The sequence below is a fragment of the Dendrobates tinctorius genome, unplaced genomic scaffold, assembly GCF_039654945.1.
Source record: "Dendrobates tinctorius isolate UK_male_01 unplaced genomic scaffold, ASM3965494v1 ptg000060l, whole genome shotgun sequence".
Lineage (NCBI taxonomy): Eukaryota > Metazoa > Chordata > Amphibia > Anura > Dendrobatidae > Dendrobates > Dendrobates tinctorius.
In genome coordinates this window covers 10,729,432-10,751,873 of record NW_027361728.1, presented here as the reverse complement: position 1 = coordinate 10,751,873, position 22,442 = coordinate 10,729,432, and the positions used below count along the sequence as shown (strand labels likewise).

General features: G+C 43.2%; 1 protein-coding gene across 1 annotated transcript; it reads left to right on the top strand.

Annotated features, from left to right (window-relative positions):
- Positions 1-778: 778 nt before the first annotated feature.
- On the top strand, positions 779-18,625 carry LOC141092495 (uncharacterized). Its single transcript, XM_073578681.1, has 2 exons — positions 779-885; positions 16,484-18,625. Exons 1-2 carry the CDS (start codon positions 856-858, stop codon positions 18,101-18,103), a joined length of 1,650 nt encoding a protein of 549 aa, XP_073434782.1. The 5' UTR covers positions 779-855; the 3' UTR covers positions 18,104-18,625.
- Positions 18,626-22,442: the final 3,817 nt, after the last annotated feature.

Sequence of the window (22,442 nt, the reverse complement as noted above, 5' to 3'; positions counted from 1 at the left end):
GATTTGAATTTTTGTTTTTTTTTTTTTGTATTTTTAAAACTTTTTTTTTTACTTTTCACTGAATTTAGAGTACTTGAACCTACAATTGTCTGATCACTTGTACTATATACTGCAATACCACAGTATTGCTGCATATATTAGAAATCATCACCTCCTTAGAAGCCCAGTCATAAACTACATTTCAGGGGAGCTCCATAATGACCAGCATGGAGGTCTTCAACAGACCACGGGCTGTAATAGGAACCCATTGGTGCCTGGGAGCACCGATGGGTGCATCTAATGATGCGCCCCATGCCAGTGCTGTTAGAAGTAGTTCCGGGCTGTAATACACAGCCATTGCCTGCTCGGTGTGTTGCAAAACTCATCCCGCGAGACCGCTCCATACACCTGGTACTGACTTGCGCCATACATGTATGATTGGACCTCCTTATAGGTTGATAAGTTAGATGCCCCTCCATGAACAATCTATAAATCCACCCATCCTTCCATCCAATCTTTAGTGTAACTTGAAAACAACATTGTTTTTCCCAAGTGAACTAAGTTACCAGTTACTCAATGGACAAACAGGAATTGCTGCATAAGATTGGACAAAAACAACTCATCAGTTCCTGCTTTACATGGGAAACTTTTTTGACGTCCAGAACACTGGAGTAATACAATAAACAAAATTTTCGGAATTCTTCTGATTTGTCAATTTTTAATCCTAATAAATGATGAGTAGTTGTTTTGAATGTATGATACGGAAGAGTTGTCTCTCCACCCTTTACAAAACTGCTGTTTCAGATCCTGTCATCTATGTTCTTAACAAATTTCCGTCTTAAGGAATTTTCAATAGCTCAGTGATCGTCAAAGCAAATGGATTATACAGCGAGTGCCACTACAATGGTAAGACCAGTTTGTTTCTCTTTCATATGTCACAATGTGTTCCTAATTTTATGACTTATTATAATTATGACTGTTATTTTGTATAATGTGTTATAGTTTATATGGGATGAATTACGATTTGTAAAACATTTTGTCTGTCTGATAATCGTCAATTTGCTTGGCATGGTTTAAATGGTATTTGGCTGTATTTTCTAATATACTGTAATATCATTATATTATTAATATATACTGTGAGGCATAGATTTGTACACTATCAATACACTATATGGACAAAAGAACTGGGACACATACAGAATACCCTTACAGGAACTTTTTTTACATTCTTTTCTAAATCGATAGCTTTTAATATGGAGATGGTCCCCCCTTTACTGCTGTAACAGCTTCTACTCTTATGGTAGGCTTCCTAAAGGATTTTGGAGGTGTCTGCATTAATTTTTTGCCCATTCATGAAGAATAGCATTTTTGAGATCAGACAGTGATGTTAGATATGAGGGCCTGGCTCTCAAACTTTGTTCCAGTTCATGTCAAAGGTATTTAATGGGGTTGAGGTCAGGGCGATTTGCACATCAGTCAAGTTCCTCTAAACCAAGCTCACCCAACCATGATATATGGACAATGTTTGCACACTGCGTACAGTCATGCAGGAACGGGAAAGGGCCTTCACCAAACTGTTCACACAAAGTTGGATGAGTACAAATTTTTAAAATGTCTTTTTTAAGCTCAAGCATTAAGATTTCCCTTCACTCACTCAAACTAAGGGGCCTTGGCCAACCCCTGAATAGCAGTCTCACAGCATTATCCCTCCTTCACCAAACTTTACAATTGGCACCAAGCAGGTAATGTTCTCCTAGCATTCGCCAAACGTAGACTAGACTCATTCACCAGGCTGTCAGAAACAGATAGAGAAGGAGTGATTTGTCTACTGCTCAAGAATCCAGTTGCAGCTTTTTTTCACTTCACCCAAACCCTTGGCATTGTGTTTGGTGATTGAAGGCTTGAAAACAGCTGCTTGAAAAGCAATGCTATGAAACTCACAGAGCATAGTTTTTGTGTTGATGTAATTACCAGAGGATGTTTCTAACGCTGTAGTTATTGAGTCAGCAGGGCACTCGTAACTTTTGTTTATTTTATTTACTTATATAGCGCTTTGCAGACATCATCATCCCTGTCCCCATTGGGATTCACAATCTAAATTCCCTATCAGAATCTCTTTGGAGTGTGGAGGAAACAGAAATACCCAGAGGAAACCAATGCAAACATAGGGTGAACATACAAACTCCAATGCAGCCAATGCAAATGTCGCCTTTGGTGGGATTTGAACCTAGCACCCTAGTGCTGCAAACCAGTGAGTCACTCTTCTGCCTCCATTTCAGCACTCGGCAGCTCTACTTTGTAGATAGAGAAGGAGTGATTTGTCTACTGCTCAAGAATCCATTTGCAGCTTTTTTTCACTTCACCCAAGCCCTTGGCATTGTGTTTGGTGATTGATGGCTTGAAAACAGCTGCTTGAAAAGCAATGCTATGAAACTCACAGAGCATAGTTTTTGTGTTGATGTAATTACCAGAGGAGGCAGCTCTACTTTGTTACTCTACGATGTCTGCCCTTCATGGATGAGTTGCTGTGTTTCCTAAATGCTTCCAGTTTTCTATAATACCACTTACAATTGAGTGGGAAATGTTTAGCAGGGAAGAAGTCCATCTGCTGGCTGGATGAAACCATGAGGAACCAACCGGCACCATAAGAGTTTCAGGGGGGAATGAGTTCATGTGTGGTACCCGGTCAGGTGCCCTGGATGACGAAGTTCCTAGATATGAAAGTTCTGTGTGCCAAATCACGGGAGGATTTTGGGCCAAGGAAAAGGAGTGGTGCGGATCTGGGTTGGAGACTATACTGAGCCCAGCACAACAGGCTACAGCAGAGAGCATGTGCCAGCAGGGTACTGGTTGCCATCCAACTGAGTCGGGATGATGCCCAGTGAGATCCAAAGACCTGACTATGCCGTTCAAGACCCAACTACTCTACCTGCGCTGGTTAAGACCCAGAGCTCAGACTGCGCCAGTCAAGGTCAGAATCTTCACCTTATGTCTGTCAAGATCCAGAGCCCAGATGACGCCCGTCGAGAGCTGAGATCCACCCCCTCTCTTCCTCAGGCCTAGGAGATACCGCTATTGGTCAAGCATCAAAAATCCGCAAGGAGACATTGACCAGAGGAGGACGTGGTTACAGAATGACGACCTGAGTAAGCCTGGCCATCACGTCCAGCAATAACATAGGATACAAGGGTCAGCCTAGTTTAGGAAAACAGGTGGGGTAGGGCCAGTGGGAAAACAGGAAGCTCAACGTTCCTTGATAGACTTAGCGGGAAAACCCGGTGACCCCCGCTAGGGACATTGCTGCAGGAAGAGTTAACGTAGTAGCTCCCCAGGTATGGGTGCATTACCCTTGTAAGAAGGACACAAGTGTAATCATTGGAAGACTTTTCCATAATTCAAATTGTATGCTGAAATTTATTGTAAGTTTGCTGTCTTATGGTTTACTGCTGTTCTCTGATCACTGTAAAATCCCACCATATCTGGAGGAAATAAATAGTTAATTTACTGTTCCTGCCATATGTCTTCTGTGTGTTGCATTTGGTTACCTGCTTACAGAAGCAAAGCTGAACTTTTTGTTTTTTGGCTTCATCTTTTTACTGCCAAGTTTTGGCTGCAGAAAAAAATTAGCAATAAAAGCGACTTGCATCCATAGCCTAAAAATTTTTCTGGTTTGCAAAAACCAATCTCCTCCTGTTGCAGTTTGTTTTAAAAAAAAAAACAACAAAAAACCAAATTGTAGTTTTTTCACCTTCCCCAGGTACAACTCCACTTTTCTGCTGCTCCTGATGTCTTTTATTGTCTGGATGTCAGAGCCACTGAGCCCTCTTGTCAACTGCGCTGCAAAAATTAACACACATTTTGAGAAGCACTTGGAGACTGAGTGCTGGACCCGATGTCATTGGATAAAGTACAGCTTTTTTTTCTTAAAAAACTGCAGCTGGAAAGAAGGGCTTTCTGAAACCCATAAAACTCGTTTAAGAGGTGTAGTCACACTACCATACAACATGACTGAGTGCAATGCAAGTAAAAATTGCATTGCACTCGGAAGAATATTATTAAATGAGGCAATCCAGATCAGCGTTTTTTTTCTCAGGCGTATTTGATGTGAGTACAAAATCGCAGCAGCCTGCGATTGTATGTGTATGTTGTCCGAGACTCGCCAATGCAAGACTATGGGTGCGATAAAAACTCGGACATCCATATAGCATGCAACAAATATGCACATATTTTCCTGAAGCCAGGAAATTGCGTCAGCCAAGAACAGGAAGCTTGGCATGCAGCTTGTCCAGGCAACCAATAAAAAAGTCAGGAACACACTTCCATGGATCAACAGTCACTGGGTAAGGCTCTCCAAAACGTTGAGACAAGACCTAATGTAAAAGAATCCGCTAAGTTGTGTTTAAGGTTAGCCTGTCACACATTTTTTTCACAAACCAGGACAAACAAGACACCAGAAGGAGCTACATTTGAAAGATTTGGGGACTAAACTTCTTGTGGAGCCAATGTATGGCCTCCTTGATTAGGTTTTTATTCCTTTCAGACCATTGAGCCATTTAATTTTATGGGACGGTACATTGGGAAAATGGCTGAGAAAATATCGCATCATTTCATTGCAAACGCATTACACACGGATTACCATACGGAGAACGCTCGTGTGACTCTCTCCAGTGAGAATCTGAACAATTTTTTATACGTTTAGTGTGACTCCAGCCTCTGAGTAAAACACAAAAGGTAATCTGTAAAACAGCCAGAAATGCAGTAAAATCAGTTTATACGTGGCCATCAGCTCCCCAGTTTGAAGATCCTGCCAAACAGCTACCGACATTTCAGCTAAATCCATCCGAGAATAATACGTGATTGAGGTATTAGTTGAGTGTTGCACAATCTAGCTTTAAAGAATACCCATTGTTCTATTTTCACTTCAAAAATCAATTGTACATGTGAAAATGATGAACTTTGTAATACTATTTACCTTAACAGAGAAATCTGCCAGGACTGATTTATTTTTTACATTCTCAATTCATGTGTAAAACCTGTACTCAGTGAAGCCAGATTATTAGATTACTGAGATAGGAGATGACAGTTGCTTCTAACAGGGGCGGACACTGACAGCTTGGGGCCCCTGTGCAAGAAATGTGTCTGGGCCCCCTTCCTTTTATGACGACAAAGCTATATATATATATATATATATATATATATATATATATATATAGCCACACACATAAATGTATATATATTACATAGTCTCCTTTATTATGTATAGTGCTATCCCTTTTACAGTGCCCTCTCTTGTTATGTACAGTACCATCCCTTACATATTGGATTATATAGAGCCCTGTATTTTATTACATACCGTCTTGTCTTGTTAGCTGTATAATGCAATGATGGCTGATGGAGCATGGGAAAGCTCCCTTTCTAATGGAGGAGCTGATGGACTGGTAGTCTGGTCACCGGCTCCTCGTTCAGCAGTCATTTTATATCTAAAAAGAGTGGGGACTATGTAATAAAAGAGGGTGCTGTGAATAACAAAATTAACAGGAATACACTATGTAAGAGACAGCACTATACATAACAGCAGAGGAAGCTATATAATAAGGGACGGCACCATATATAACTAGAGATGATGGTACGTAATAAGGGACAGTGTTATACATAATAAAAGAGGAAACTTCTCCCCATCACCCCCATCATTGCCTTCCCCCATCACTCCCATCATTGCCTTCTCCATCACCCCATCATTTCCCTCTCCATCATCATTGCCTTCTCCCCATCACCCCATCATTGCCTTCTCCATCAACCCATCATTGCCTTCTTCCCATCACTCCCATCATTGCCTTCTCCCCATCACTCCCATCATTGCCTTCTCTATCACCCCATCATTGCCTTCTCCCCATCATCCCATCATTGCCTTCTCCCCATCACCCCGTCATTGCCTTCTCACCTACCACCCCATCATTGCCCTCCACTATCTTTGCTTTCTCCCCCACCACTTCCATCATTGCCCACACCACCACCTCCATCATTTCCTCCTCCCCCACCACACCCATTATTGCCCTTTCCACCACCATCATCATTGCATTCTCCCCCACCACCCCATCATCATTTCTTTTTCCCCCACCACCCTATCATTGCCCTTTCCACCACCTCCATCATTGCCTTCTCCCCTACCATCCCATCATTGCCCTCTCCATCACCCCATCATTGCCTTCTCCCCATCACCCCCATCATTGCTTTCTCCCCATCACTCCCATCATTGCCTTCTCCCCATCACCCCATCATTGCTTTCTCCCCTACCACCCCATCATTGCCTTCTCCCCATCACCCCATCATTGCCTTCAACCCACCACCCCATCATTCCCCTCTCCTCCACCTACACACACACAGCACCTCTCACCTGTCCGCAGCATCACCGGCGCCCGTGCTTCCTCGCTCTGGCACAGCGGCCACTGAATGATGACGTCATCCAGTGGCGCTGCTGTCTGTGTCAGAGACATGAAGCATGGGCGCCGGGCAGGGAGCAGGACGGATCCTTGCAGCTCCGCTCCTGCTATTTTCTCTTGCAGGCAGCGGAGCTGCTGGGATCGCTCCCTGCCCGCCGCACATGAGGGCAATCTGGCCAGGGGCCCCCCGGAGCCTCGGGCCCGGAGAAACCGGCCAGATTGCCCTCATCATTAGCCACCCTGCAGGAGCCCCCTGGAGCCTCTGGGCCCCGGGGCATCTGCACTGACTGAACCGGCGGCATGTCCGCCCATGGCTTCTAATAAGATTCAGATACTGGGGCCAATTCAAAATTTTTATGCCCAAAAACTGTTGTAAAAGTTTTGAAAAGTAGCAACATTTTTGCATAATGGGGAGTTTCACAGAGATATTGCAATTTTTAGCGTTTTTTGAACCAGTTTCTTCAAATAGTTGACTATTTACCATGGATATATATATTTGGAAAAAATCTCTCACAAGTAGTGTTGAACTTTCCGATACCGCAAGTATCGGGTATCGGCCGATATTAGCTGTATCGGAATTCCGATACTGACTTCCGATACTTTTTTCGTATCGGATACTGGAATCGGAAGTTCCCATAAAGCTATCAGCCTGCTCGATTTGGTTCAGCCAATGGGAATCCTCAGAACTGTGGGCACATCCTGTTAGGCATGTTAACTATTGGCATGGCTGTGATTGGCTGCTGAAATGACGTCATCATGATGCGCGGTCTGTGCCGACTGCGAGGGGTCTGTGCCGACTGTCGTGGGTCTGTACGGGCCTGCCCGGGGTCTGTGCTGACTGTCGTGGGTCTGTATGGGCCTCTCGGGGGCCTGTGCCGGCTGCCGGTGGTCTGTGCGGGCCTGCCGGGGGTCTAGAGTGTGTGTGCAGGCATCGTCCGATGAGACTACAAGTCCCATCGGGCGATGCCTGCTACACTGACAGTGATTGACACATTAGCCAATGATGGGACAGTAGTAGTCCCATCATCCGGTTATTGTGTTGAATGTAAAAAAAAACAAAACATACATACTACATACATACATACTACATACATACAACATACATACTACATATATACTACATACATACATACTACATACATTCTACATATATACTACATTCATACAACATACATATATGCTACATATATACTACATACATACAACATACATACATACTACATATGTACTAGATTCATACAACATACATATATACTACATACATACATACTACATACATACTACATGCATGCTATATACAGGCTACATACATACATACATTCTACATATATACTACATTCATACAACATACATATATACTACATATATACTACATACATACTACATACATACATACATACTACATATGTACTAGATTCATACAACATACATATATACTACATACATACTACATACAAAGTACATATATACTACATTCATACAACATACATATATACTACATACATACTACATACATACATACTACATACATGCTACATACATACTACATACATATACACTACATACATACTACATACATGCTACTTATATACATACTACATACATACATACTACATACATGCTACATATATACATACTACATATATACTACATACTACATACAACATACATACATACTACATACATGCTTCATATATACTACATTCATACAGCATACATACATACTACATATATACTACATTCATACAACATACATACTGTACATACTACATACATGCTTCATATATACTACATTCATACAACATACATACATACTACATACATACTACATATATACTACATTCATGCAACATACATAGATACTACATACATGCTACATATATACTACATTCATACAACATACATATATACTACATACATACTACCTACATACAACATGCTACAGACATACAACATACATACTACATACTGCATACATACAACATACATACATTCATACAATACATACATACAATACATTCATACAATACATACATAGACATACAGTACATATAACACAGAGTACATACTCACCAATACTTGTCACATTGTTCCCCGAAGCCAGTGTCATCTAAGGAAAAATATGAAAATAACAAACAAGCCATATACTCCCTGATCCGCAGAAATCCACGCATGTCCCTCACCGATCTCCCGTGGAGAGCAGCAGCATCAGCTGATGCGACCGCACTTTAGGGGCTCAAGGAATCCAGTGTCGGGAGGTAGGTATCCTTCCGCACTGTATTTCTCTGCCACTGTAAAAAAATAGTCCCTAGTCTCACTTTTGGCATTGCTGTGTGAAAAAGTTCCCACGCAGCAGTTGCCATAAAGTGAGACCAGGGACTATTTTTTTACAGTGGCAGAGGAATACAGTGCGGAAGGATACCTACCTCCCGACACTGGATTCCTGAGCCCCGTAGAGAGCGGTCACATCAGCTGATGCTGCTGCTCTCCACGGAAGATCGGCGTGGGACACTCATTCGTGGATTTCTGCGGATCAGGGAGTATTTGGTGGTTTGTTATTTTCATATTTTTCCTTAGATGACACTGGCTTCGGGGATCAAAGTGACAAGTAATGGTGAGTATGTACTCTGTTGTATGTACTGTATGTCTATATGTATGTATTGTATGAATGTATTGTATGTAGTATGTCTATAGCATGTTGTATGTATGTAGTATATATGTATGTTGTATGAATGTAGTATATATTTAGCATGTAAGTAGTATGTATGTATGTATGCACTATGTATGCATGTTGTATGTGTGTAGTATATATGTATGTTGTATGAATGTAGTATATATGTAGTATGTATGTAGTATGTATATATGTAGTGTGTATGTAGTATATATATATATGTAGTATGTATGCATGTATGTAGTATGCATGTAGTATGTATGTAGTATATATATATATATATATATATATATATATATATATATATATATATATATATATATATATATATATATATAGATAGATTCAAGATTCAAAGAAGCTTTATTGGCAGGACTAAATACACATTAGTTTTGCCAAAGCAGGTGTACAGAAGGGAATAGGGATAGGGACTGTAGGGATGTTGGGAAGGGGCTGTAGGAAAGGTGGATGGGGCAGATCCAGGATGGGGCTATAGAAGTCCATGGCATAGGGAAGGTGGATGGGGGCATGGGGGCAGATCCAGGATGAGGCTATAGAAGTCCATGGCATAGGGAAGGTGGATGAGGGATTGGGGCATATCCAGGGTGGGGTCCATGGCATATCATAGTTCTCTTTCTCGCAGTCTATGGCATTCGCTCACATATTGCGCTGCTATCTCCACTGCTCTCTCTTCTTCCCCCAGCAGGATGTATGTCTTCTCTTCCTCCTTCATGGTGGTGAAATCCGGGAAGAGATGTGAGAGTCTCCTAAAGTGAGTGTCCCTCACTGCTGAGTACTTGGAGCAGTGTAGCAGGAAGTAGTATGTATGTAGTATGTATGTAGTATGCATATATGTAGTATGTATGTAGTATGTATATATGTAGTATGTATGTAGTATGTACTGTATATATGTAATATGTATATAGTATGTATATATGTAGTATGTATATATGTAGTATGTATGTAGTATGTTTTTTTTTTTTTTTTTTTTTACATTCAATACATTAGCCGGATGATGGGGGTACTACTGTCCCATCATTGGCTAATGTGTCAATCACCGTCATGGTAGCAGGCATAGCCCGATGGGACTTGTAGTCCCATCAGACGATGCCTGCACAGACCCCCGCAGCCTGCACAGACCCCCGGCAGGCCGGTACAGACCCCCTGTAGCCGGCACAGCCCCCTGGCAGGCCGGTACAGGCCCCCGGCAGTCCGCACGGACCCCCGGCAGGCCGGCACAGACCCCCGGAAGGTCCGTACGCACCCCCGAGAGGCTGTACAAGGACAGAAAAGGGTTTTTCTTATTCCGATACCGGAAGTCCCATAGACTTGAATGGGACTTCCGGTATCGGAATCGGCGATACCCGATACTTTTTTTTAGATTGGCTGATCCATTCCGATACGATATTTTTCAGTATCGGCTGGTATCGCTCAATACTACTCACAGGTACATTAATTCTTTGTACTTTCATTAGCAGAATCATTGCTGTGACTGACACAGGGGAACAGTGTCAGTCACTGACAACGCTCACCCCTCTCTCCTGCGTCCCGGCAGTCGCTCCCTCCCTGCACTCAATTGTATTCAAATATATCAGATGTGAATACAAATGATGTCACAGCCACGCCGCCTGGGACAGAAGCAAAGGAGTTGCAATTTAGCCCTCTGCCGGGATCTCCAGTGGAACACAGGCCACTTCCGGCCTGCGCGCTGTTGGAGTTGGCACACACTGGGGACTTCAGATGGCATGATACGGTGGCATTATAGAGCCATCCAGTGTCCACTGCTGTACAGGAAGCAGGAGGAGACGGCAGCCACGGTATACAGGGATTCTGGATTAGGTGAGTATAAACCTATTTAATAATAATAATTATTAAAAATCTTATTTCTATAGCGCCGACATATTCCGCAGCACTTTTCATTTTATATTTTGCCAATGAATGGGGGACATATCTGAGGCTGGCTATGTGGGGCTGTCTATTGAGGACATATGTTAGGCTTGCTATGGGGGACATATGTGGGGCTGACTATAGGGGACATATATGGGGCTGGCTATGGAGGACGTATGGGGGTGGGTATAGGGGACCTATGAGGAGCTGGCTGTGGGGGATATAAGGGGCTGGATGTGGAGAAGCTGTGGTGGACGTTATACCTGTGTTGTGGAGACATCATATTATTTGAATATGTGGGGGGACATCATTGTATAGGGTGCTGTGGGGGGAATCATACTGTATGGGGGCTGTGGGGATATCATACTGTATAATGGGGATGTGGTGGACATCATAGTGTATATTGGTCGGATATTGTGAATATCACACTGTATGGACAGTCGTGATCAGCATCATACTATGTTGGGGAATTGTTTGAAGAGGGATACAGTTTGGAGAGGACAACGTGGAGGGCAGTCTAAGGCTAAGTGTGAAAAGGGGGCAAAAAATGGATATGGAGAGGGGGGCGTGAAATGGGGCACAGTATGGAGAAGTGTTAGGGGGACCGTGTGGAGATATAAAGAGTGTAAAGGAAATCTAGAGAGGAGACAGCCATGCTATAGGTCACAGTTCATAGGGGCGGATGGTAGGGCATTTACAGCTGATAATGGCAGACAGTGTGGTGGGTGTACCTCATTAAGGCGGATAATGTGGAGATCATATACTACAGGAGGCTTATTTAGGGCATAGTATGGACAGATATTTTTATGCAGAGGGCATTTTAAGAACACTGTTATTTTTAAAGGGCATGTGCAGCAGAAGAATGGAGAAAAGGGAGGTCTGCAGAGACGAACTGTGGATGTGAACAGTCATCATGGCATCTGGATAAGATGGAGATGAAAAGAAAGAAATTACTCAATCAGAGAAGAGGTCACCCATAAGGTACCTAGATGTAAATGTTTACTTGTTGATACTGACTACGTTTCATCAATACTGTAGTTCCTGTATGGTCTACAGTCTGATAATGACAGGTAACAACTCCCAGCATCTCCTTACCATTGTTAAGGACATACTGGTAGAGGTAGGTTCATTAGATAAAAATGTATATGCGCCTGACTTAGAAGGATTCAGCTCATTAGTTCTTAAACACGTGATATCACAGACCTAATGAAAAAGGGAAGGATTTTGATGGGAGGGATGCTCCTTTAAAAACAATTGTCAGCTTCAACAAGGCTGATTATCAAGAATAGAGGGATCCCCACACTGTTTTTTTAAATTAACTAAATAAATATTTAAAAAAAAATGTCATGAGGTCCCCCCCATTTTTGACAACCAGCATTGCTAAAGCAGACAGCTGGGGGCTGGTATTCTCAGGCTGATATGGGGCCATGGATATTGCCCCCCCAGCCTAAATATAGCAGCCCGCAGATGCTCAGAAAAGGCATATCTATTAGATGCACCAATTCTGGTACTTTGCTTGGCTCTTCCCGCTTGCCCTGTAGCGGTAGAAGTGGGGTTAATATTTGTGGTGTTGATGTCACCTTTGTATTGTCAGGTGACATCAAGCTCACGACTTAGTAATGGAGCAGCATCTATGAAACACCTATTAATTGCTAATCCTATAGTTATATGGTAAATAAAGAGACATTCAGAATAAAGTCCTTTATTAGAAATAAAACAAAACACTTTTACTTTTTTATTTAAAATTAACAAACACAGTTATACTCGCCTAATGCCTAATTCCACTCTCAGTCACTGAGGCTGCGCTCACAGCAGTACAGTCACCAGTGGTTCTCAGCCTGGATGGTTGCATCTTGGCACCATCCAGGTTGAAAACTATTAATCCCCCCCAGACATGGATTACAGCGTGGGACAGAACGACGGACAGGTGAGAGATATTGTTGTTTTTTTATTGTAATTTTATTACAGGAGAACAAGGGCTTCGGTGGAATTAGGCGTTAGGTGAGTATAAGGGTTCCGTTACACATTGCGATGCTCCAGCGATCCCGACAACAATACGACCTGGAAAGGATCGCTGGTACGTTGCTACATGGTCGCTAGTTAGCTGTCAAACAGGCAGATCTACTCAACGACGCAGCAACGATATGATATCTGTATAACGACCTCGGCGGTCGTTGGGACCTTGTCACACAGCAGCTATTCTGACGACTCAGACTTCGATAGACGTGAGTTCTGAGTCACCAACGAGGTCGCTCGTCCTTGTTATGGTGTCAAACACAGCGATGCATGCTGGCCAGCAGGACGCCAATGATCAAAAAATGGCCTAGAACATTCTAGCACGATCAGCGATATCCAGCGGGGGGGCCGGTCACCGCTATGTGCCACAAGTAGCAAGATCGCTGGCGAGGTCGCTGTTGCATCACAAAACCTGTGTTACGGTTGCTGTAGCTGAGAGGGAAGGAGGAGCAACCCAGAAGTGGACCCTCTGGGTCACGGCTCCAGAGCCCCCAAGGGCGAGCGCCCAGGTGAGGACCACCCCCTATACAGGGAATGTTAGGGGCAGACCCCCAGGGGATGGAAGCGCGACAGCCGGAACCAAAGGGACGACTGGGGCTTAAGACTGGAGTGGAGGCACAGGCAGGTCCGAAGAGAGAGCACAGAGGACCACAGAGACCGCGGATAATGGGCAGGAAGCAGGACCGGAGCGCAGCGGGTGGCTAGGGCCAGAGACTGCAAAAGAGGAAGCACAGATATTACACCGAGCGTACGGCAAGGCAGACAAGCAGGGAAGATCAGAGGAAAGGACGGATGGAGCAGAACAGGGAGGCTACTAGGACCCAAGGAGGCAAGGAAAGGCTGGAGCACAGGGGAAGAGAAATCAGAGGCAGCACTAGCAGTGGCAAGGCAGACAAGCAAAGACACAGAGGGTAGCGCAGACAGAAGCGTTAGGATGGGGGGCCTGAGACACAGAGACCACTGCCAAGAGACAGCATCACTGAAATCGTAGACAGGTGTCTTACCAGTCCAGACGCCGGCCATAAGTAGCGATGGGCGCCGCCATGTTGGAGGCGGGGCCATGCGCGTCACACTACCCAGGAGGCTGTGCGGCAGGAGGATGGCAGTGCGCAGGTGCCCGACGCCGAGGGAATCGGAGGCCGGGCGCGGGGACGCGCCGGAAAGCAGGAGCACGCCGGGAGGTGCACGCAGGGGAAGAGGTAAGGGCTGGAGCCGTGACAACCTGTGATGTTTCAGCGATCTCGCTAACGATCTCGCTATGTATGAAGTACCCCTAACTATGGTTGTTATCTTTAAATAAAAAGGCAAAAGTGTTTTTTTTTATTTATAATAAAGGACTTTATTCTGGTGTGAGCAGGTAGCGGGATGCAGTACCGGACAAGAGGCAGACCAAGGGTTAACAAAGGGTTTAATTCACAGGGGGATACTCCTCGCAGGGAGATATTTAAATGGTGGAAGAGTTCTTCCCTAATATAAAGAACACTTCTAAGGGGGTTTTAACTAATAGGGAAAGAAAATTTAAACTATGCAATTATCACTTTGCGCTCCAGTCACAGATGTGCCCCTCACTTTAACTGGGGCCACTTGGAATGAGCCACAACGGGGATCTGTTACAGTCTTTTGAAAAATGGGGGAAGCTTTTCTGGCATTGTGAATGTCCTCTTGTGGTCCTGACGGTGTCTTCTTTCCAATCCTGTCGCTGGCGGTGATTGCCCAGGGTTCTAGCATGGGCACTGGCCCCAACGAATGCAGGGCAGAAGGAGGGGTAGATTCTTCCCTCAGCTGTGAGAATCCTTGTACTATCAGGGCCTGGGTGACGGTCCCGAAACAGTTCACGGTGGCCAGTTCTGTATGCTGAATTGTACCGTTGAGCACCGGTATCCCTCACACACACCTTGCCTTCCCCAGTCAGTACCGTCGGCCAGGGCAGTTGTGTCAGCGTCGTCGGCCGAGTTCGTAGTCATGTCAACGACCTTGATGTAGGCGGGGACAGCGGTACATGCGGCCTGTCAGTGGAACCCCGTCGGTCAGCTCCTGTCAGCTCGTCCTCTCCTCTCTGGCTCCCCCTAGCTCCGCCCCCTCATCTCACAGCTGAAATTACCTCACACCACTGATGAGTGCTCAGAGTTCCCACCTCCTCTGTTTGAATTTCTGAGCCTGCATTTTTTGTCTGCTTAGCCATGCCCCCTTTTCTTGAGCACAGGGAACATCCTATTACTCTAAGCGCTCCCCCTGTAATTGAGGTGACAGTCCCGACGGTTCTGGGCCCATTACGGATAAGACAAGCCTGGCTTGCTTCTTCTCCTTACACTGGCTGTGTCTTTATTTACCATGTAACTAAAGGATTAATAATGGATAGGTGTCTCATAGATGTCTCTCCATTACTAAGCCGTGGGCAATACAAAGGTGACATCAACCCCACAAATATTAACCCCAATTGCCACCGCACCAGGGAATGCAGGAAGACCCAAGCATAGCACCAGAATTGGTGCATCTAATAGATGTGCCTTTTCTGGGCAGCTGCGGGCTGCCATTTTTAGGCTGGGGGGGATATCCATAGCCCCTTACTAGCCTGAGAATACCAGCCCCCAGCTATCTGCTTTAGCAATGCTAGTTGTCAAAAATGGGGGGGCTTCATGCTTTTTTTTTAATTATTAATTTAAATAATTTAGAAAAAAAAGCATCATGGGGACCCCTCTATTCTTGATAATCAGTCTTGTTGAAACTGACAGCTAAGAGTTGCAGCCCCCAGCTTGCCTATCAAAAATACAGGGGAACCCATGCCATTTTTTTAAATTATTTATTTACAGCACAGGAGCTGGCTAATGAATGTAACCATCAGCTGCTTCTGCTCTCGCTGTTATTAGCGACAGCAGGTGTCGGATGATGGGAGCAGTAGTCCCATCTGCTGACACTAGTGACCGGAGGTAAACTTTATACCTCTAAACAAAGTAAAAAACTGGGCAGAAGCCCAGGCCAGCTCACCAAACTGCCATAGGTGCACGGAACTCCATTCAGACCCAATCTAGAGGTAACAAGAAGCAAAAGGATTGACGTTCCAGCTCCATAAAAACAATTTTCTTTACTGAAAAAAATATTAAAATATCATAGATTAGCAGAAATATCCTCCAATATAGTGAGTGTACACACAGCTGCTAGTATAACAACAACGCGTTTCGATCACAGGTGGATCTTTTTCATAGCTATGTACTGTATTTTAAGAAGTATAAGACCAATATGTTAGGCAATGCACCTCCAAACCAAAATTAAGCAATATATGTACTATCATGTAGTATTTTCTTACTATGTTGCTTTCTAATTGAGAATGGAGAACTGTTTAAAGGAATAAAGCAAACATGCACTTATAGTACATATGCACCGCGTCAAATGGCTGATATATCATACACATAAGTTTACTGGATGTTTATGGGTTTTCCAGATTTTTTTTAAGTATGTTAATATTTTCATATATTCTTTTTTTCTTTAATAGGTAATTGGCATGTTCCTCAGAAGCATTGTGATCTGTAAATTTGTTTTCACTAGCTCATGGCTTGCACAGAGCTGTCCTTCTCTTTGTAATTGTTTCAATGGAGTCCAAGTTTTCTGTTCCAGTGCTAAAATTATCCAAATTCCTACTGATATTCCAGTCAACGCCACTCACCTCATGTTTTTAGACACAAAAGTATCTTTTTTGAATGATTTGTCTTTCACACGTTACAATTCTTTGAAAAAATTACTCTTTGTCAGCAATGCTATTCAATTTATACAAGAGAATGCATTTAATGGACTATGCCACCTCACCGACCTGGAAATATCAGCCAACCCACTGTCTATGATAAAATCTGGAACATTTAATGAGCTGAACGAACTCCAAAAACTCACTATCACACACAATTCAATCAAGGATCTCCCATGCAATCTCCTGGAAAGTACAACAAATTTAGAAGTTCTTGCTTTACAAGGAAATAACATCTCTCAAATTTGCGCCAGTTTGTTTAGTCAGTTGAAGAATCTTCGTGAACTGAACCTTGGTGCTAATGAAATTGCCATTCTACATGCTGATTCATTCAATCAACTGCAAAATCTCAGCATTCTCAAACTAAACAACAACAACATAAGTCAAATCAAACCCGGAATCTTTGACAAGCTAAGGAACCTTACGGAACTGTCCCTGGATGGAAATAGGATTGGCTGGATATTTAGGTACACCTTTGAAAAATTGACATCCTTGAAGAAGCTCAGTCTTGTTAAGAACTCTATCAAAGAATTACATTCCGATGTTTTTGAGAAACTTAGTAATCTTAGATGGCTTGCCATAGAAGGAAACCTAATTGCTACACTTTCTGATGGGATTTTTGATGGACTACATAACTTAGCCAACTTGTTACTGGGTGGAAATCAACTGGAAACTATTCCAAAGGGAATTTTCTCAAACTTAGAAAATTTAGAAACATTAGTATTGTCTTATAACAAAATTCAAAATTTGGAAGATGGTGCTTTCGATGGTCTATTATCACTCACTCACCTTTATCTGGACAATAACAATATTACAGCTATTGATGAAAACATTTTTAAAACTCTAACTAGTCTATTAGTTATTAGCCTTCAACACAACTCATTAACTATGCTCCCAGAAGGCATATTTGATCCATTATACAGCCTGATATCATTAATTCTTCATAATAATCCGTGGTGGTGCGACTGTCCATTTTCTCATTTTCTGGTCTGGATCAAAGAAAACAGAGACATGACTCAAATTTCTGAAATCATTTGTAATGGACCAGAACACCTCCAGGGAAAATCAATTAATAACTTAAAAATTCGAGAATTAGAGTGCCCTGCTATCAGTAATGTTCCACAAAACCCATCATTTAGGATACAGGAGACCGCCTTTATTAATGGTCCCGGCACTGAGGGGAGCATCTGCAAGAGTTACTCAATCAGTAATGGTAGTTTAATTATTAGCTGTGATCTGATGGTGTGTTCAAGCATTGCTGTACACGTATCTACAATGGAAGAATCAATTACTAGAACATCCAATCACATCTACAGTAAAGGAGATTTTCAATGTGGAACGACAAACCTAAAATTTACCATCACAGTTACATAATATTCAGAAAATTACATTTTATTTCATGTTGTGTTGTTACGTGCACAGACACAAGTACACCTAATTCTGTGCATAAGTAGTTTGAGGGAAATGAGATTACCATGTTTGTGATGAATCAAATATCCTGGAATAAAAAAACGGTGGATGATAAACCTCAAAACTGTATTCATCTCATAGTACCACGTAGTATCCATAAAAAATCCATGTGATGTGCCGAAAATTCCTATTTTCCCTAATTCTGTTTATCTCATAGTATCCATATGAAATCCAGGTCATATATAGTAATCAGATAATTGTAATCCAATTTTAATTCATTCGCAAAATAGATTGACGTGCTTTGGGTGTGACCAGATCACTTTCCAAATCTTTGCCATTCCAGCTCTATCTCTCACCCAGATCTTCATCCGCCTGTCTGAAGGCTCACTATCTTTCAGAGAGCAATATTACTATATAAACACTTTATGGGTGTATCGTTCAGACAGATTCCCTGTACCGATGTGTATAAAGAGCAGTATCTAACAATGTGGGTCATGTGCATTACTGAAAAAATTATTACGTTAAGTTCATCTCATATTAAGTGTACAGTCCAGTCATCAAGAAAACTGAGTCCACCCTCTCTGAATTATATGGTTTTATGTATAAGGTTTAACAACTAATAACACCCAGTACTTGAATGGATGTAGAATGTGGTAAATACAACCTCAGATTAACAACCAAACAATTGCAATCACTTTGGGTAACTACTATTTCATAAAAACTAGGCCAAAATGCTGAAGCAGTATGTGAAAAATTAAGTACACCCCATGAATCAGAAGCTTGTAGCACCACCTTTAGTAGCAATAACTTGAAGTAATCATTTTCTGTTTGACTTTTTCATGTGGTCATATCGTCCCAGAGGGATTTTTGCCCACTTTTCTTTATAATATTGCTTCATTGTTCATTGAGGTTTATGGACATTTGTTTATGTCCACTGTTAGGACAACCCCGTCTCAATCTTAATGTTTGATCCAATATAATAAAAATGCTTATATTCACCTCCAGTCCCGACACTCATATTCCCAGGGTTCATGTGACATTGGTGCCGGGCCCACATTGCATAACAATCTGCCCTGGATCAGCCTCATGCCTTCAAACGTATAAGTAATAAAGAGTTAAAGCCCCGTTACACATAACAATGTCCCAACGATCCCACCAACGATCCGACATGGATGGGATCGCTGGGACATCGATAGGCTGATCGCTGGTGAGCTGTCACATAGAAAGCCCCTTGAGTGATCAGGACCAGCGAGCAAGCTGGTTTCCAATGTAAACAGCGGGTATCTAAGAGCCGCGCGGCTCTTGGATACCCGCTGTTTACCCTAGATACCAACGTGCACGCTGGTATCCAACGTAAACATCGGGTAACTAAGAGCTGCGCGGCTCTTGGATACCCACTGTTTACCCTAGATACCAGCGTGTGCTGGTATCTAGGGTAAACAGCAGGTATCCAAGACCCGCGCGGCTCTTAGTTACCCGATGTTTATGTTGGATACCAGCATCCAGCGTCGCTGATCGCTGGTCTCTCGCTGCCACACGCAGCGCAGCGATGTGTGCTGGCCGGCGGGAGACCAATGATCAAAAAATGGCCGTGGACGATCCTGCACGATCAGTGATACCCGGCAGGGGGGCCGGTCGCTGATCCCTGTCACACACAGTGATATCGCTGGAGAGATCGCTGATGCGTCACAAAATCAGCGATCTCGCTAGCGATCTCTCGGTGTGTGACGGGGCCCTAACCTCACGTGAGCCCTGGAATTCGAGTACTGACACGGCTGGAATGACACAAACAGGGGAAGTGAGTATAAGTGTTTTTATTTTAATAGGGGCAAACATTAAGATTGAGAAGGGGTTGTCCTAGTGGTGGAAAACCCCTTTAAGGTCCCTTAATAACATTTCAGTTAGTTGCGTTCTGGATTTTGACTGGACCATTACAACACCATACTTCATTTCTTTTTTAGCCCTTCTGATGTAGATTTGATTGTGTATTAGAATCATAGTACCATCATTTTTGGCCAAGCCTTAGCTTTTGCATAGATGGTCTGATATTTGAATTTGGAATATTTTGGTACACAGTCGAGTTCATGTTTGATTCAATGACTCCAAATCATCACTTATGCTCCACTGTGATTGAAAGTTGGTATGAGGTGTTTGAGAAGAGATATACCATACTTAGTTTTCATTAAATGTGGAGCAGGGCAATATGGCCAAACATCTCCACTTTGCCCTTGTCTGTCCAAAGAACATTCTTACAGAAGCCTTGTGTTTTGTGCAGATGCAATATTGAAAAATTTAGCCATGCTGAAATGTTCTAAGAAGAGGCTTTCTACTGACAACCATTCCAAGCAAGCCGTACATGTTGGGAATTTTTCTAATTGTAGTGTCATGAACTTGAAATCGTGACATGCTGAGGGCTATAGAGTCTGAGCTGTAGGTCTTGGGACTTTTGCCATTTTCTCTGAGAATTGTATGCACTGACCTTGGGGTGAAATTGCTGGAATGTTTAATCTTGGGAAGATTGTCAACTGTTTTGAATGTTTTCCACTTGTGAATAATCTACACTTGAAGAAGAATGATGGACTCCAAATAGTGTGGAAAAAATGCTTTTATTTCCCTTTCCATATTGATATGCAGCAACAATTTCTCCTATGAGATCAATACTGATGACTTTCCTCCTTGGCATTGTGTTAGCACATATCCGAAATCTCCAGAGCAACAAACTGACAAAGCTGCTTTTAGCAATGGTCACACTGATGAAAGATAGTTCAAGTGCATTTGAATGACAGTACCTAGCTGCTACTTACTTAATTTGCACACAGTGCTTCTGCATTTTGGTCCACTTTCGGTTAAACAAATAACGACATGGTGGAATTTGTCATGTGTTGTTCATCTGAGGTTGTATGTAACTCATTTTAGACCTTTTGAAGGGACAAATGTTTTCATTATGTCCTGATATATAGTACCATATATTTTATAGAGGGTGTACTCAGCATGTCTTGGGCTTTAAAAGTAACGTTAGAGGAGATTCATGCTGCCCGAACCACAGGTAGTATGAATCAGTTATGTTTTCTTCTGCTGTGGCATTTCTGACAAAACTTACTTTGGAAAGCTAGCCGGAGACTAGACTGTACCTAGAATGACAAGCCCAAGACAAATATTGGTGGCTTCTCTCCACCTCACTTCCATTGGCTGACAGGTTTATCCCAACGTGTTTATGTAAGAAGAGCACTGCCAGTCTAGAGGAGAGGGGCAGAAAGACGCCGCCAGACCGTTTCCTTAAAGTATGTTTTTCTGTAACACCACAGCATTTCAGAGTAAATCATACATGTAGTAAGTCTAAAGGGCTGTCACATTGTAGAAGGATCAACTTTATTCTCATTTGCACAAGGAAAGACTAGAAGCAATGGGATGAAACTGAATGGGAGGAGACACAGATTAGATATTAGGAAAAACTTTTTGACAGTTAGAGTGATCAATGAGTGGAACAGGCTGCCACAAGAAGTGGTGAGTTCTCCTTCAATGGAAGTCTTCAAACAGAGGCTGGACAGACATCTGACTGGGATGATTTAGCGAATCCTGCTTTGAGCAGGGGGTTGGACCAGATGGCCCAGGAGGTCCCTTCCAACTCTACGATTCTATGATTCTATAGATATTCTTTAGATATTTGTAGACAGCTATTAAGTCTCCTCTCAGTCTTTTCTCTTTTGCAAACTAAACATTCCCAAATCCTGCAACCTTTCCTCATAAGACAGGGTTTGCAGACCGGTCACCATTCTGGTCGCTCTTTTCTGATAGGAGGAGGAGCGCCGAGAGATGGCTGCTCTGGCATGAGGCTCCTGAGTTTTTTAGTTTTTTACCCCGTTTAATTGTTAATTCTCCCTTTGGTTCACTCACCATTGCGTAGCTACAGGATTCGGCAGAGCTGGGAGTAGTGTGGAGACTGCGATCAGCTGGGACCGGTGTCTTTCTGTCCTCGTGGAGCTCCGTGCCTGGATTCAGCTGGGAGAGTGAAGCTGCTGGCTGCCTGCCTTGTACCCATTTCCAGCATGCAGATGATCCCAGGATAGGAAACCTGGTGGAGTGTGCGGTGCTGGAGTTGTTCTGGAGATCTTGTGGTCCACATGGAGCTGTAGGGCTACAGGATTCGGCAGAGCTGGGAGTAGTGTGGAGACTGCGACCAGCTGGGACCGGTGTCTTTCTGTCCTCATGGAGCTCCGTGCCTGGTTTCAGCTGGGAGAGAGTGAAGCTGCTGGCTACCTGCCTTGTACCCATTTCCAGCATGCAGATGATCCCGGGATAGGAA